Below are 18,179 nucleotides of genomic sequence, written 5' to 3' on the forward strand. Positions count from 1 at the left end.
AATCAATTTAGTGTTGAGATTTCCAAACAGCTGTTGCGTTCGAACACTGCACCTGTCACAATAAGTATCAGATATGGCCTTACTCAAATCGTGCTATTACAGTTATCATCTGCCGTTACAGCCTCTGTTCTCCGCCCACAGCGTCCTTATGTGATCTAGTTTCTGCTCTTGTATGTTTTGTATACAGTAATGCACATGGCAGTCGCAGCCTATGGATTTGTAATCCAGCATACTCATTTATCATCTGATTTGCATCTGTTGTTCATTTACATTCTCTACACTTGTTCTCCTGGCTTTCTGCCATATTAATATCATTTGCAAATGTACATATTTATCGTAGACCGTTCTTTACTACGTCAAACAATGAAGTTAACAAACTCGCATTAACTAAATGTAATTTCAAAGTCAAGCTTATTGGCTTCACTTTTGCTGCTTGAAGCTCTTTTGAATGAGGCTAATGACACAGCACACCAAATAACACACACCATTAACACATTTCAATCAACTGTTTAATGTTGTAGATAAAGAATCGATGTGTAAATCAAATCAAAATGGGTATAATGCAAAATTTAATTTTCTTCTCTTTTTTTTACATTTGCATATGCTAGTGTTTCAGTAACAATCCCATTTTAGAGAAGATCAAAACAATTTGAAGTAGAAAACAAAATGAATAAAACAACCTCTACTGATATATTTTAGAAAAAACAGCAAACAGATTTTGGTCATTTTAATGCTTCAGACTTCGACACAAGGCTACTATGTGTTATGTTAGTGTGCTCAGCCTCCTGAGCCCCTGGGGGAAGAGTAGGAACTGCCTTCTCTGGCCAGTGAATTATTTATCTAATTGTTGACATACCAAAAATGTCAGGCAGCCAAGATTTACTCATCACTCGTTACAAGGGTCAGGAGGCAACCACCGGCAGGCACTTGAACCACTGAAGAGCAGAGATCTGTACGTCTAACACATCAGTTATCTGGTGTACAGCTGAATGGGATTGTTCAATATGCGTTAACCGACAATCTTAATCCAACCGCCATAACGTACTGGGTGTGTACAAACTGCACCCCAACTGGTAAAAGTGCTTCCTCTCTCGATCTTCCTGATAGGTTGCGAAACATGCAGGCTTTTTACCGATGACGGTTATGAAGAGAAACAGTTTCCAAGATTGCCATTTTTAATGTGTAACATTAATAAGGATGGAAGGTGAGAGGGCAGCATTCACCGAGATGCACCATTTTACTGACAGATGGATGCACGATGCCATCATAATAACAGTCTGTATCAACATTTGAGGTGTTGAATTAACTTGAGCTCAATATATTTTCATGGGTGTTTTTTTTTTTTTTAACTCTGAAGTTATCACTGACCCGAATAAAGTGTATAAAAACAACACAGAGGGAGTGAAATAATTATACGATTGCATCTGCACAGACAGTACGCTTGACTTGAGGCATTAGTACAAACACAGACGTTTGTATATAGTACAGAAACTCCGTTCTGGTAGCTTTCTTCAACACTGCACAGTCACACCGTTTCCTTCTAAAAGGCAAAGGTCTCTCAGGCACTCTGTGCTGTAATAAAGAACCCACAACCCCTCTGTACGAGGCTTTTTCTACCTATTGATTATCTCATTTGGATGCAAACTGATTATAATATTCTTCATAAGTAAAATATATAGATATATATAGCAATAAGAAAGGCCACAAATGATGGTCTGTTGAAGGAGAAACTCCTCAAATGGATCAATAGCCTACACTCCAAACACCCATTCATTACTTTAAGTGCAGCACTGACTGACGGGCCCATCTGGAGCGTGTGGACAGGTATGTACAAAGAGAAGGTGTCACTGTGCTTTAATATGGGTCTCGATTCATAATCAGATTTGGTCTGTATGATACAACTTCACACTGTCACTGCCTCTCATATAGGAACTTCATAACTTATTTGTAAGGGCTCCAGATTTCTATTTACAGGTCAAAGGAAGAGCAATGACAAAAAAAGAGGTAACATTCTTAAATGTACATTAGAAAGTGAAAATGGCTGATCATGTTATCATTCAGTAAGGTTATTGAGAATGCATCTCAAAGAGATTATGCACCTATTTATAATTTTTTGCTATTCTGGTGATTTCACTTGATTGAGGTTATAAAGCGAATCCTCCTGACATTCTCTTGGCGGCACACACTTCTTCTCACTGACTCATACGTAACCAACAGGGCATACTGTCATCAGTGTGTGTCCGACAATCACCCAAGACCAGACAGATCATTGGTTCAAACGCACATTCATTTAGATCCATATCATTACACAGCATTTCTAAAAATAAACAAATAAACACAAAGGATGATGCAGGGTGTTGGTATTGTGATAGTTGACATTATTCAAGTACTCTTTGTTTGCAGCTCAGAACAATCCTTCACCAATGGACGGGAAGAGAGAGAGAAAGAGAGAGAGAGAGAGACAGACCATCACCACTTTACCAGATAATCTTTGTTCTCCAGCTCTATCACTTTCCAAAGTTGCCGAAGTCAGCAAAGGCATCAAGTTTGGGCTGTTGGACCATCGCAGGGTTCATCCCCATTCCCATTCCCATAGCATTGGGCATCCCCATGGTCATACCTCCTTGTGGCATCCCCATGTTCATGCCCATCCCCATCATGCCCTGGTTGGGGGGCATCCCCATGCCCATCCCCATTCCCATACCAGCACCAGGGTGCATCATAGGATTTACAGGCGGTCTGACTGCTGTAGTTCCAAGGCTCATACCGGAAAATCCCTGGGAAAGCATGTTGGCAGGTACCTGGTTGCCTGGAAATGACAGAACAAAATGCAATTAAAGAGAGTGCCACACTTTTGAATTCTCATTTCATTGATGGGGTGCTTTGAAAGAGAACCTGGCTACAGTGTCACCAATTATGCCAGATCTACCATTCCTCTCACCGTGTTGGAGGGTGTTGAGGGTGGGCTGGCTTTGCTTGGGTGGCTGCATGCCTGGGCCCAGGAAATCCAGGCTGATGTTAACTGAGGGGTCTGACCAGGTGGAAGGGACGACTGCTTTGGCTCCAGCACCTTGAGAGGCCACTCCCTGCTGCACAGGCTGAAGGGGCTGGAGAGACTGCGGTTGTAGAGGACCTCCCATGTTCTGTAGAGGCTGGCAAAGACACACACAAGCACAGATACAATGTGAGAGATCCAAGCTACAATCACAGAAATATACGCTGTTAAGATACATAAAGACTCCAACACTGAAGTACACATTTTAAAGATGCCTTCCCATAATCCAAGGCCTTTAAACCCCCCACTTAACCTTGATACTGGGGGAAATCTGGAGAAATCTGCCACTGAGCTCATTAAAACATACCATCTAAAGTAACTAGAGTAAAAGGGAGTGGTGGGCGTCTTCTCAGTAAAGCAAAGAATGAGCTTTTTTTTAGGTCAACAACCTTTTAACATGGAAATACAGTCGACATTCACAGGCTTTTGTTGAGTTTATAATGTTTCTGTAACTCAAAACTGATTCTTCTCATTCTGTGTGTCAGTAACAGGAGGAGTGGGCGGTTAGTGGGCGGTCTCTGGGGGCGACGAGCATCTGGCATGTTAACCCTCTGCCATCCTGCTTGTCCTCCATCTTTCAGTCACAAAAGGTATGTCTTTATCACACAGGCATACTGACTGATGTGGTGAACAAGCCGTGTAAACTGGGAGTATGTGTGTGAAATCTTTTAATATCTGTACTGGAAATGTACTTTTTGTATATAATTTCTCTCCTCATTTGACATTCATTTATTTCCTGCTTCATACATACACATAAAATGGTTGAACGGTTCTTTGTGTTTACATGAACATGCCAGAATATTACTCATAGCACTCATTTAGTGGTACTGCGGTGGTGGGGACTGCAGTGGATGCCGGAAAAAAAAATGCAGTGGCCCTGCAGCAAAAAGTTGAAAGAGAATCAACTTTTGGAGAAACGTTAACATGGTGACCAATCACGTAGCTGACAATCACACAAAACACAATGAAGTTTAATGTTATGGTTCACGTGCAGCCACTCAATCTGGCCTTGTGCACCAGTTTAAAACCCACTGTAAACATCCTGGTTAGTTATTTAAAGTAAATGTGTTATTTTTAATCTATTAGTGCAGACAGACAATTGTAGAAGCAGACAACATGTCTAAATGCTAGCACCATGAGGGACACAATAGAGACACAAATGAGAGACACCTCCAAACCCTGCGATTCTCACCATAACGCCTGATTTAGTGTTGATGCAGCCCAACAATTTCTGAAATCAATGTGAGTTCAATTTGTATCCAGAAACTCAGTCATTTAATCTGGCCAATACTGATGTTTGGCTGTAAATATATTCAAAACAAGATATTTTGACATCATAAAGTGTCCTTATCAAAATGATATGCTGTATTTTTCAAATACTTCTAAAATCTATGCAAACACATATCCAGGATTTAAAAAAAATTAAAACCCTAAAAATGTATCAGTCTAGCTTTATATCCATACAAACTGACATAATCAAGCAAACTGTTATTTTACTGAGGATATATTGTTTTCAGCTGTATAATTTAAGCCCCCTTTATGAGTCTTGTAATGATATGTATATCAATAAATTATTAAAAAAGGATGCGTGTGTGAGTGCAGCCATGCATACCTGTGACCTCGACTGGGGCAGGACTGTGGTGCTCATGCTCTGTGTGCTGCTCATGCTAAAGTTGAGGCTCTGGGAGGAGGTGAGGGACTGAGTCGGCCCCATCAAGTCAAACAGGTCTGCTGAGGCAGGACCAGAGCCTGAGAATGGTGCGGGGGCGGGTGTGGGCGCAGCGACGGCGGCAGGACTTGTCATGGCTCCAAAAAGGTCATTTCCGCTGATGTCGACAGTCTGAGGAGATGCTGGCATCTGACCTCCTGGGAAGGCATTCCACTCTCCAAAGTCTCCATTGCTGCTTGAGGAAGGTGCTGCTGTAACAACAAAGAGAAACAAGACAGTTGCATTAATGTTTATATTTACCTTCCTAACAGTGGTGTTTGTATTGTGAGCTGTGTAAATAATTGCAAGATGCTGCAAACAAAAGTCATTCAAGCAAATTTGGACCTGTCATAACAACTAAGAATAAACAGTTGAGCCTTCGGGTGGGGGTAGTCTAGCTTCTTCCAAAGCATTTTCACTGACCACAGGTGCCACTTTTAAATTTTCATTTAACTGCCCCTGCTTGCTGTCTCTAACCCTCCTCTCCATCTCTCTCAGGTCACTCCACCCAACCAACTTCTCCCTCAGTCCCTGTCTCCTTGTCATCCATAACAGGACTTGATGTGTGTCTGTTCTTGTTATGCAGAGCAGGTAGCAGGCTCCATATGGCCAGGGCTTCCTCCCAGCATCTCTCTGAATATTCTAGCAGCAAGGCTGTAACAGCCCAGCACACACATGCACACAGTAACAACAAAAAAAGTCTTAAAACCAACCAGATCCTGAGGAGAGGACGACAGAGGCAGCAGGTGAGGAAAAGTCAGCAAATCCACTCATCAGATCTGTATCGAGAAATAAACATAAACACATTAATTTAAACAAGCGAGCTCCAGGTGTCATTCTACCATAGTTAGCATTCCTTCAGTGTCAGAAATGTAGGAGGGAGGGAAGGGGCGGTGGCAGTGGATAGGTGCAGAAGAACAAACATCTGTTCAGCGCCCCTGCCCTCACCATTCACCAGGGACTGCTCCAAAAACATCTGGTGCACTTAGTTCCTATACATCAACCCCCTCCCCTTGCAGTGCCTAAAATCTGAAGCTAGCATCAGCAGCTGGGCACTGTCACTGCGGAGTCTAGCCCTGCACTCACTGTAGACTGTTCTGTGCAATGTTGGAATGCTGAAAAAGAAGGTTTTTTTCTGGATTTACTGTTGTCTGGCTTGTTTGCTATGAATATACAACATGTAAATCAAACATATTTGAGGCTATTGGATAAGTTTTCCTTTTGAGCAAGCGAGTAGATGTTTCCCTAAGGTGCTAGACTATGTTGAACGCGGCTGGTTAGTTGCATTTCTGTGGTTTCACCATAGAAATTGATCCAAATCTTCTCAGCCAACTCCTGATGAGACACAACAACAAGCACATTCCATAAAATGTCAGAGTGTTACTTGAAGTTAGTGACATTATACCTGTGGCAGCAGGCTGGCTCGGTGTTGTGTCCACCATTAGTAGGTCAGCTAGGGCTGTACTGGAGGGCTGGGGGGCTGCTGGCTGGGGCTACAATAAAGAACATTTACAAAAAGATCAAGGCACAATCCAGGCATAACTACAATATATCAATAAAGCTGTATCTTATATGCTCATATGTGCTCTTGCTACCTGTTTGGTGCTGGTATCTGGGCTCTTGTCTCCCATGTAGTTGGCTGCGGCCCCCAAGTCTACTTTCTTAGACGGGACACCTCTTTTCCGTGTTGCTGTCGTCTCTGTTGCCTGGACTATGTGTACACTCTTGGTTGTGACAGTCTCCTCTTCATCTTTGAATTCTTTTCCTGGCTGGCCATTGTGAGGCGAGCGACCCCGGTCCTCCTCGTTGTCGCTATGGAGACAATGATGGCTCAGGTAAGACAACCAGTTACGTGAAGATTTTCTTTTTACATACTTTGTCCATTAAGTAACAAAAAGAACCAAGATGCAAACCATGTACTGGATGAAGCCTTGTTCTGCTCTACTGTATGCACTCAAGTAGTTTTCCTCTCTTAGTGGCTACTCATGGACTCATTTAACCATTTAATTTACAACTACCGTATATTGACAATATCATTAAAAAGTTTGACTTGTTTTTCTAATGTGAAAAAAAAAAAGCAGTGCTGATATAAGAACCTTTAACAGCATCAGAAAACATTAGTCAAATGGTTTGTGCCTTTCAGATTAATATGGCGGCAAAACCGATAACTTGTCTTCCTCCCACCTAAATCGATCTGGCGAGTCATCTCTCTCATCCTTCTTCCTAAATCTGCTTATGGTATCGTCAATGGTGCTGCCGATTTTGTCGCTGATCTCCCCCAATTTCTCGCTGAAAGGAAATTGCCCTTTATTCCTCTCCCAGTCGTCGTCCCATTTCCCCCGGCCATCGTTGTCCCCCGCTGGAGGTAAGGAATTCAAGTAGGTGGAAAAGGAGGTGGAAGCAAGAAAAACAGGACACAGATTTCAATTAAAACACAGTTTTTTTCATTGCTTTTCAGTCTGTTTATATTATCCAACTGAGAACTTACAGTAACTTCGGTATCCCATACTGTCTGAGGATACCCCAATGTATTTGTCTTTGATCTTCTTTGACTTTTTCCGTTCTTCCCTTAGCCTGTCATCATCCTGGACAAAATCCACCATCTCCTTCACCTTATGACGCACATTCACACCTTGGTCCTTCCCATTCTCATCTCGAAACAGAAATGTGGAGACACAGGCCAATTAGCAACTTTTTAATGTTAACTTTACAATGCATTGAAACCACACTCACAATATATATGAATATCACTGTATTGGGAAAGTTTAATTTTCTTGTTTGTTAACTGCACCTCAAATACACAATCTTTTCGGAAGAGTGAAAGCAGCTTTTGTGTGTGTGTGTGTGTGTGTGTGTGTGTGTGTGTGTGTGTGTGTGTGTGTGTGTGTGTGTGTGTGTGTGTGTGTGTGTGTGTGTGTGTGTGTGTGTGTGTGTGTGTGTGTGTTTGTGTGTGTGCGTGTGTGCGTGTGTGCGTGTGTGTGTGTGGTTTAAGGGTTTGTGGACTAAGCAGTGCTTAGGACCTTCGTCCATTCATTATAGCTCACACTGAAGCTATTGTTAATAAACACTAAACACTACAATGCTGAGGAGTAGAGAAGGCTCAAATTTTCTGAGGTACTACTCCTCCAAGAAAAAGCTGGTATAAAGGACAGAAAATATACAGTGGGAAAAGTCCTGAATAATACCTTACCTACAAAATGGTAGCTTTCTAATGATCTCAGGTCATACAAATGTTCTCTGGCACTGGTAACAACCCTCTCCGATCCATTCCTGATTAGATGGGCCAGCAGGAGTAGGGACTGAGAAACAGACACACAACAGAGTATTAACTTTGTAGCTTGAACTGGATCTGTTTTGGGTATGATTGTATTCATCAGAACCTTTCACCTTAAATTCAGAGCATGTTAACACTGTGAAGCATCTCACTGTTTCTATTCAAAGCCAACTGTTTTAGTTTTGTAAATTATTAAAAATACAAGTAAGTAAATGAGCAGAAAATCTGACGTTATAGCTAACAGATGGTTCATTTTAAAAAAAAGTTTCAGCTTGAGTCGAGTTAAAACCGACACCACGCTGGTTTGAGTTGGGTCTGGCCCAAATTTTGAGGTTTGGTTTTGGTTGTGTCATAATTAAGAATGTGTGGGATGTTGCAACAGTACTGTAGAGGACCTTGTAGACTCTCCGCCAGCTTTTCTTGTTATCCCTCAGCATGCGGGCCCACAGCATGTTCATGACCTCTGGGAACTGCTCATACATGAAGGTGGCTCTGATTACAGAAAGAGAAAAACAAGTTCTATTTAGTGACAAAAGTTTTAATTTCCAATGCATGACAACCAACAACGTTGAAAAAAGATTCACTTGTACTATGAAGCCGCATAAATGTATTTCAGGTTCCTTTAAAACATTTGTTTGTTTATCCACCTTATCCCAAAAATGTAAGTATGAGGGGAATCAGATCAATAAAAGACCCAAAAGTGACAACAACACTGTAAATCTAAAAGGAGGTTCAGGTCATTGTCTCTTTCCTAATTCACCGCTACTGGAATGTCAGAGTTATTGTAGGAAATGTTTTTGTAAATTGACTTGTACTTGGACTACTCAAGGTGCTTTTACATTACTTGCCACATTCACACAGACACTCATAAGCTGAGGGCAGAAGCTACCTGCCTATCATCTAATCCAATCATTCAAACAACATTCACACACCAATGCGCAGCACAGGGTTCCGCGTCTTGACCTACACTTCGACATGCGGACCGGAGAAGCCGGGGATCTTCTGAATGGAAGAAGACCCGCTCTACCTCCCATGTGTCGAAGTGGAAAGGTGAAAACACCTAAAGGTCAGGAATATTTCCAATGTAGCCAGAATCTTCTCAGTGTTTTGTCTGGTCCCTTTTCTGCTTTAGTATGTAACAACATTTACAAAGCTCAGTTTTATTCTTAGTCTCTAGTCTAGTCAATAACAACATTACGTTTTAAAATGTCTGAATACTGACTGCTGCAGTTTGAATGAATGCTGTAACTGTTGTAGAAGTTGTGAGGGTTGTGTTCAGTACTGCCAGCAGTGGCACAGCAGTGTTTGGCAGGCAGAAAAATACTACCTTGGAAACAGACTTTTGTGGACAGGGCCCAAAAACCAAAGCTTAAAATAGGCCCTTAAGGTCAAAATAGAGGTGAATTTACTGAAAAATTCTCCTGCATTTGAAAAGGACTCTAAAATAATCCCTCTACGGTTTGATTTTACATACAAATAACCTTGATGCTTTACAGTAGGATATATTGTACAACACAATGCATTGTCCTTACCTGGATATTTCACTCATCTGCTGTCCTGATGGTCCCCATGGGTCATCATTGGTGGCCTCTCTGACTTTAGACTCCACCTCCGAGTAGTTCATCACTACGTTGGTTCTATACAGTAGTGTAAAAAACAAACGTCATTAATCATGTCTATGTGAAGTATTCTACATAGCATCAGGCCTTTCAGTTCAAAATATGTGGCCTCCATGGAAAAACCAACATCATAAACGATGACAGATGAAAGGTATTTATTATAGCCACGCCCCTAGACTTGTCCTTTTAGAGATTTTTTTTGAGGCTATGGACAATGGAACAATAACGGAGTTCATGTGTGTGTGCTCTGAATCTAACCACTCATCAAAACCAAAAACACAGGACGTAACAAAAAAAAAATCAAAATCTGCAATCAATATGGATACATAAATGAGACCAAAAAAGGCACTGAGTTAAACAGGGCTGTGATCACTGCCTCAGTGAACAAATTCAGAATCATGGTTACAGAACACACTTAGGCAAACCAGGTATCAGCCTATTCAATTGAGACTACAGAAATGTAAACAGACAGTGTATCAACATCCAGTACACTGATTTGAGAGTACGTGGAGCATATAGGCTAGCCAAAACATTTTCCATGGCTGGTGGCATTGGTGCATTTTCATTTTTAGTCTATTACCTTGAATAAGAACAGTTTCTTACAGGCCTATAGAAATAAAATCTATAAAAAACAGGCATCTTATTCCAAATAATTAAGTGAGCCCTGTCACAGCTTTAGTAAAAGCATAGTGAAGCAAAACATTTGAACCCTACGCGTCCTCATCCCTCCCTCGCTACTGCCACATCAGCAATAAAATGTACAGGGCCTCAAAGAGCAGCATTGCATTGATGGGTGGAGAATACAGCCTCCATGTGGTTATGGAGAAAGGCTGTATTACTACTGCAAGCTGCAGGGTATGGTTACGACTCTGACAACTACTCTCTTTTGTAAAAATTTAGTCTATGCCAACAAAATTATTTGAAAATAAGTATGCCAGGTGCTTTTTTTAAAGCTGATCAAAATCCGCCCGAAGCAGTACTATGGGTTACAATAACTTTATGTAGAAGGGAGATCCTATGCAGACATCAAGCCTTATCCAGTTAGCAAACTGAAGATGGCAATGTTCTTCATATTAGACTAACTCCAGTCCTGAACAAGACTTTACCTGTGCTACGGAAAGTGTCCATCAGGTTTTAGTTCAGGTTTAATTAAGTTTATAAGAGTCTTTGTGTGTGCTATGTTAGTAACTGCATGCACACGCCTCATGGTTTGCATGAGTGACAGGCAAAACACAAGAGAATAGATATAGTGGTGCAACATCTTATCTTTTCACAGTGGTGGCCCAATGTCCTAGATATCAGCCAGATAAAACGGAAGTTGTGATACTGTCTCACTGTGACACACTATCACACAGATTTCCGTTAGAGTGCTGTTGTGCTGTGTGTCAAAAAAGTCCCCATGCTGCCAGTAACTCATTAACCAAATGGTATCGTATCCTTCATACAATACATGTCACTTTCATTCATCCCAAGAGCTCTCTGAAACAAGCTAAAATGTTTGCTTGCATGTCCTACCTCAGCAAGAACCTCACCTTAATCATACAACAGAAAATATTGCATTATCCTACAGCAATAGTGTGAATGACTCACATCTTGGTTACAGTTTACATTTATATTTTGAGTCAAAACAAAAAGTGACAATTTCTAAATGTCAGCTCTTTGATAACCAGAAGGAAAACTAACAGGGAATCTCTCTCTCCCTCTTTTTTGCAGGTCACACTCCAGAGAGACAAGTGCATTCAGCAGGAATGCCTTCTTGAATGGACTAAAGAACACCATATTGTCTGGATCTGCAAAATTAGCTAGAAAACCTTTGAAGGGATGAGCAACTGTGCAATAACCTGTAGCCCTACAGTACAGGCCAGTATGCTCATTTTTAGACAGCAGCTAAAAGGTAAACCAGAGTCCTAAGCAGAACAAAAGACGCACTATACCAAAGGTGTTGCCCAAGTTCAGTGCTGGCCGATAGACACTTCTGGCCTGGGAACTAAATTACTGCTGCCCATGCAGGCTTGGACTGACACTGCCATCAAATTATTAGAGATGTTCCGATACCATTTTCTGATAGAATATTGATTCTGATATTAGAACTTGTGCTATCGGCCAATACAGAGTACCAATCTTAATAATTACTGCTAACCCTGTATGGATGTGATGAGATTGCTACCATTGTTGTATGGCCTGGCTCTGGTTAAACCCTTTGTAGAACATGCACAAATACATACAGAGAATGAATGCCATAGTACTTTTATTTTATTATCTAATTTGTCAGTGATAATGGAAAAAGAACATTAAAAAAATACCTTAAAGTAGATTTTTTTTTCAGGGCTAAATTAGGTGGCAATCGGATCGCTGCACATACCTGCATACTGGTTGATACCGCATTTTAGGCAGTATTGGAGGCATTTCCAGTACTGGTATTGGTATGGGAACAACTCTACAAACCATGCAAAGAGTCATTTTGAGGGCACATACACTAAAGACAGTGAGTGCACATATGTTACATGGTTTTTGTCACTTTCTTTATACTTTGCCTGCCAAACTCCCTCTTAATATTCCAATCCAAGCCTGATGGAAAGGTAAACGGTAACTGTCTGATGTGTCTAGTTGAACTTAAAATCATCAAACGCTTGAACTTAAGCTAGCAGCTGGACGCACTGGTCACTGATTAATAGGTGTTCTGTTGTGGCACTGTTGTTTATCTTGTTGTTCTTTGGTGTCACACATCACAATAAAATAACTTAGGTAACAGCTTTACCATGTGTAATGTCGCATATGATAAGACTGCTGTACACTGGATGGCTGCTGCAGCAGTAGTAGTTATTCTGCAGGAAGGAAAGCTAACAATCGAACTGAGAAGAATAATATCAATATAGTGTTCAGTATTGGCTTTATTATTTTCACTGTCATATCTATATTACATCATGTTATGTCCTCCTTAGACACTTTAACTTTATATTTCACCTGCTTGATGCTCTTTTGTCATGACTATTTTATATTGTTATATCTATCTTATGTTGTTATGTTTTTGTAATTGTTACTGCAATTTTGGAGCAATCTGGAACAACTATTTCGCGATTAATAAAGTTATTTTTTTATCTAAAGGAAATCGCGACAACAAATGTTTTTATATCTTACTGTATTATACGGAAATAGGTCTTGTTTATGTTCTATGACTAACTAGACCCATTGTAAAAGCGTTCTAGACCAATGAGAAATCTAGCCATCTGGTGTAACTGTGGTGCAAGTTTAACAAATGCCTTCATTTACTGTACTGACTAACGTTACTGTAACACTGAGTGTATTAGACACAAGTGCCATAACAATCATACCGGGGAGTAACGTTAACTCAGAGAAGCTTTAAACATATCTCTAGACAAGGCAACGGTAGCCAAGCAACGGTAGAACGAGTGTGTGCGTTAACGTATAATAACATGTAACTAAATAAACAGCTTACAATTCAGCCCAGGAGCTGTCAAACTAGCTCAGCTGGCTAGCCTGCTGAGCTAACTATTAGCTACCTAGCCACAAGGCTGGATAATTAGCTAGTGAGTTAGCTTGCACTGTCGGAAACAACGCAGAAACAACAAGCTAAAGTGATCTCATAACTTTGCGAATGCTATCCCACAGTTACTAAAGACCGAGCGACGTGACTGTGACAAAGAAGGGACACTTAATACTTAAGATAAACATTGTTATCAAAGTCAGTCAGTCTCACTCGCTAGTAGCATACACGCTAGCTAACTTGTTCGGGTGACGTCAAAGTTTTGGGTACGTGTCTCTTTCAAACAGGTGAACTACAAACACTGAATATAGAGATACTTACGCTTTGTCAACAAGCTCCCTGACCTTCCACATGTTCAGCATCTTGGCTCCGTGAAAATGGGCTTTCTGCCTCGACAAAAGCCCTGAACTCCACACACGAACACCGAAACCAATCCTTGAACTCTGGAAAGTAAACTCTTCTTCACCTCTCTTTCAAGACAGGAGGCGCAAACGCACCACCAGGCCGACAGGAAAGGTTACTACGGGAAATGCCCCTGTGGCGTCATCGACATTGCGTAAAGCAGCATTGGAGTTGTAGTTTTTAATGTGTGTTCAGCCACCACCATTGGCACTGCGAGTAGGCCACATGAACCTTTTTAAATGGATGAAGAAACTGTCAACTTGGTAAATAATTATAACTTTTTGTGGGGATATAAAAGTAATAGAAACCAGTTGACCTAACACAAGATTAAACTATGTTTTAATCCCTGCAATCTCATCAATGATCCATAAAAAACAAAACATTTTAATGATTAAAAGTGAACTATCCTTAGAACCCAGTACATAATCTTATTAAAATATAAACGCCATGGCCCTTTGTTGGGAAAAATAGTCCACAGTCAGACGTTACCTGAGGCAGTCAATATGTGGTTTTACATATAGCCTAGATAGCCTACATAGCTAGGTATTGTGGTTTCTATGTTGGCGAAGCATGCGGTGACCATTTATCCAGTTGAGTATGACTGATATGTGAAATTGTCTTATTGCATATTGGTATCAGGGTAAATGTTAAGGATAAAATGCATTACAGAAATGCCAAATATATGTTCATGGTAGTTTCACAGTGGTAACAACCATCATTGTCCATCAGCGGGTAATGCCAAGTTTTTCAAAGTGTTTCGTTTTCTTAAAACAGACAAACAAACAAACAAAATAATGGATCCTTATAAATAGGCTCATGTGTTTTATGTGTTCCAGTATTAAAGATCTTGTATCGGTTGGGCTATATTATCCAGAACTTACCATTTCTAACTATTATTTTCTTGCCCCTATTGCCTTCCTGTTTATCCTAGAAAATCTCTAATGTTTTATCCTCAATTTAAATTTGTTTCCATTTTGTAGTAAAATGATTTGACTTTCACGTCATACTGCTACCTATCCTCTCTATTGTTAAACCTGTTTTGTGTTTTTGTCCAGATGTGTTGCCGCTTGCTCAAAACTGTAGCCTGTATGCTCATCAGCAGGTCACCACCCTGTGTGTTCTCCATCCCTCCTCATCTGGCATTCAGGCATGCTACAATGACCCAGTGATGCTGTGTGACAGACCAGACAGGGCACTGGCTGTTTGTGTCAATCCAGATCAATCACTCCCTCTTCTGGACGGACAACGTCATCAACATGCAGAAAGGTCACGGGGTGTACTCATGCCAGGCCTGATGTGGAGAGCGCAGAGGTCAGCGTTGCAAATTAACATCCTAGACTGACTGAGCATCATCTTTAACAGACACAGCTGGCTTACAAGTAAGAAAAAAAGGTATTGTGTTGGTATTTTCTGTAAAGAAAGAATTAGTCATTTCTTCCACCTTGAAATGTTTTTATTTTTTTTAATTCTCCTGTGAATAGACGTATACAAAAACAATTAAGACAGTTTGTAGTATTGATTGATATTCCAGTGGGCGAGATAAGCCCTCAGATGCCCTACATCCAACAGGGCCTCTTTTCTCTAATGATACGTGTAAATATGGCCCATGGCTTACACTTCTATAGGAGAGCAGGAAGAAACAACACAATAGCCAAAATACAACCCATTTGAGAAAAAAACAACAAGAAACAGCACTTAACAGCCCAGAATGCACTGCACCCGAGGGAGCAACCTCAATTACTGTTACACGTCCGAAGAAGAGAACTCCAGGAGAAGTGATTGCTGGGATGGAAATGGCTGTGTGTGTATGTGTGTTAGTGTGTTTTTGGGCGAGTGTGTGGGTTGGAGGAGGATGGATAGAAAGGCACTCAGTAAAAAGATCTTTCAGAAACACTTTGCCTCAGTGACGTTGACGCGAGCTGTTGATTGACGTGCACTTCTCGACAGAAACCAGAGCTATCAACCTATCTGCCACGCATTAAGAATGGCACGGTCCTCGGGGAGGGGCCTAAGTGGTAAATGATGTTGCTCAAGACACTCTGTCAACAATGTGTGTGTATTTGTGAGTGTGTGAGTGCTGAGGATGGCAAAGTATTCAATCAAAGCTTTGATTGAAAAGCCCTTGTGTCCTTAAAGATCAGAATTCTGTACTGACGTGTAGGATGCGTGTGTGTGTGTGTGTGTGTGTGTGTGTGTGTGTGTGTGTGTGTGTGTGTGTGTGTGTGTGTGTGTGTGTGTGTGTGTGTGTGTGTGTGTGTGTGTGTGTGTGTGTGTGTGTGTGTTAAATAAAGTATGATGCAGTCTAAGGGAAAACAGAGATGGCAGAAGGCTTAATTTCAGAAATCTGATCTGAAACAATATTCATGCAGTTAAATTGTGCTGTCAAAGCAAGCTTTGGAGTTTGTTTTTGTTTTGGACAGGTTTAATTTTCAGAAAGAAAGAGGCAAAAGCATTCTCTGTTCGTTCACTATATAAGAGGAAAAAAATATTAGCCCTTGTTTGATATTTCATATTTTATAACCACGTTCCATTCATCATGTTGCTCTGCGGTTGATCGTCAATGCAGTCTACTGAGACCAAGTTGTCACTAACAACTTTTGAGTTGAAGGGGATGAAAAAGTAAGCCAGATAAACATGATGTAATTGTAACACAAGCAGCACTAGGGGGCACTCTGACTTTTCTGGTGCTGGAGACAGGATGCTGTAGTTTTTGCACACACAGTGGGGGTGAGTTTGTTCAGTGTCTGCACACATGTGAGTGTGTGTCAGTCAGTGTGACCACTTGGGGGTCGAGGCTGTGTGTTTACATGGCTGAAGTTCCCATGACAAAATGTGGTCAGAACATCATCTCCACTTGGGAATGTGCTGCTACAGCTCGGCTATTATTCCTTCTCTACAAACATGTGCTTCCAATCACTGTGCTTTTTTTCTCTCCTTGCAGTTTTACAATGTCATTAGAAAACAATGTTCTTTGTTTTTCACATTAGCTATGAATTAAGAAACCCGCCCATCTTTGTGCCCGCATAAGAGGTTTTGATCTGTGGAGTCACTTGTATTGGGGCCCTGCTTTTCCTCCTGTCAGAGCCAGGGTTCTTTCGTTGCTGTTATATTTCAGGCTGTTATTGTTGGCCCTCTTGCAGCCCCGGTAAGATCTTTAGTCCTTTTCCCAAGCGATATAACCCCTACACACATCACACAGTATCTGACCCCTGTCTCCATGACACATGACAGGTCCACTGTGGTGTGAGTGTGTGTGGGGGCATGTGAGCAAGGACTGCTGTGTGAGTTTGCTCTCATGTAAATGTGTAGTCAATATGTGCATGTACAGCATGCATATATGTGCACAGAGCATATCTGGCACAGTATGTTGGTATTAAATATGCTAAAACAATGAGGCCACTTGTCACATGTTCAAAGTCACACAGACAACCCGCTGTGATCTGAAGCCACGCACACAGATGTTCCTAATGGGACTAAAGTAGCATTCACATTCCTGCGGATAACCAGTCTGTTTATTTTTCTCTCTAAACTGGACACTTTTCCTGGTGAGAAAAAGGACGGAAGATGATAAAAAAGAATACAAGGGGTGTGATGAGAGAGGCTCCCACCACAGTTTAGAGCTCCAAAGCCAACTGTCAGTCCTGCTAAGCCGGCAAACCTCAGCTGTGGTGATTTAAGGGTGACAGTAATTCAATGTATAATGGAAGTTGATGCTAGTTTGCAATACTTTGCAAGTTAAAACCGCTGTTTTCTTATTCCCCTACATGAGGAAATGAGCTTGGCGTAATTTTGAAGGCTTATGTTTATGAGTCAGGATGTTACAGTAAATCCTGTTGCTTTGTACATGGGTGAGAAAGCGTATACATATACACTCAGAGCAACCCACACAGGTATGCTCAAGTCCTGAGAGCATCTGCTCCTTTACAACCAGATTGAATTAGCAATTACAGAGAGTAAAAAACCGAACAAAACATCTGGAGCTGTAAGCAGCAGAGGTTATAAATCTGAGAGTGAGGGTTGGTGGGCGGGTATGAAAATGAGCCAAAGTGAGATTCTCAAGGACAGTGTCTCTGATTGGCCCATTACCATGCCAGGGGTGTCAAAAAGGACCCGAGGCAATGGGAGAAATGGGACAGAGCAGAGGGCTTTAGAGGGCATACGGAACACCAGTGAATGGAGAGGTAGAGCGTACAGGGGAGAGCACAAGAGAGGGCCAGGGAGATACTGCAGGGAGTAAAATGCAGTATTGGCAAAGATAATACAACTGTTTGTGTCTTGAAGCTCCTTACAGGAAATGGAAATCACCCTGATAAGCAGTGAGAAAGCTGTGGAAAAAATGAGGGAAGTTGGGAGAAAAAAAAGGCTTGGGTTTTTTTGGGGGGGGATTTTTATTCATAAAAAAAGACCTGGAGCTGTGTGGGTGTTAGAATTAAGAAACAGAAGCTGAGGAATCACCACCTTGCCAAACCATAATCATGCATGTTTGGAAACAGAAAAATGCTTCAAATAAACGTGAGGCTGTGTGTTCATAAATGTATTTTAACGATTATATCCAGTTTGGGTTAAGTCCATATAAAATGTGAGTTTGGAAAGCCACAGCACCATTACCACATCTG

General features: G+C 41.2%; 1 protein-coding gene across 1 annotated transcript; it reads right to left on the reverse strand.

Moving 5' to 3' along the window:
* Positions 1 to 501: 501 nt before the first annotated feature.
* On the reverse strand, positions 502 to 13,633 carry clint1a (clathrin interactor 1a). The gene is made up of 12 exons (XM_083914783.1): positions 13,483 to 13,633; positions 9,570 to 9,674; positions 8,433 to 8,529; positions 7,954 to 8,062; positions 7,252 to 7,416; positions 6,948 to 7,122; positions 6,359 to 6,575; positions 6,169 to 6,256; positions 5,477 to 5,542; positions 4,668 to 4,975; positions 2,942 to 3,152; positions 502 to 2,809 (listed from the first exon to the last, which is right to left on the reverse strand). Exons 1-12 carry the CDS (start codon positions 13,521 to 13,523, stop codon positions 2,508 to 2,510), a joined length of 1,884 nt encoding a protein of 627 aa, XP_083770909.1. The 5' UTR covers positions 13,524 to 13,633; the 3' UTR covers positions 502 to 2,507.
* Positions 13,634 to 18,179: the final 4,546 nt, after the last annotated feature.

Source organism: Echiichthys vipera (genome assembly GCF_963691815.1).
Source record: "Echiichthys vipera genome assembly, chromosome: 6".
NCBI classification, from domain to species: Eukaryota; Metazoa; Chordata; class Actinopteri; order Perciformes; family Trachinidae; genus Echiichthys; species Echiichthys vipera.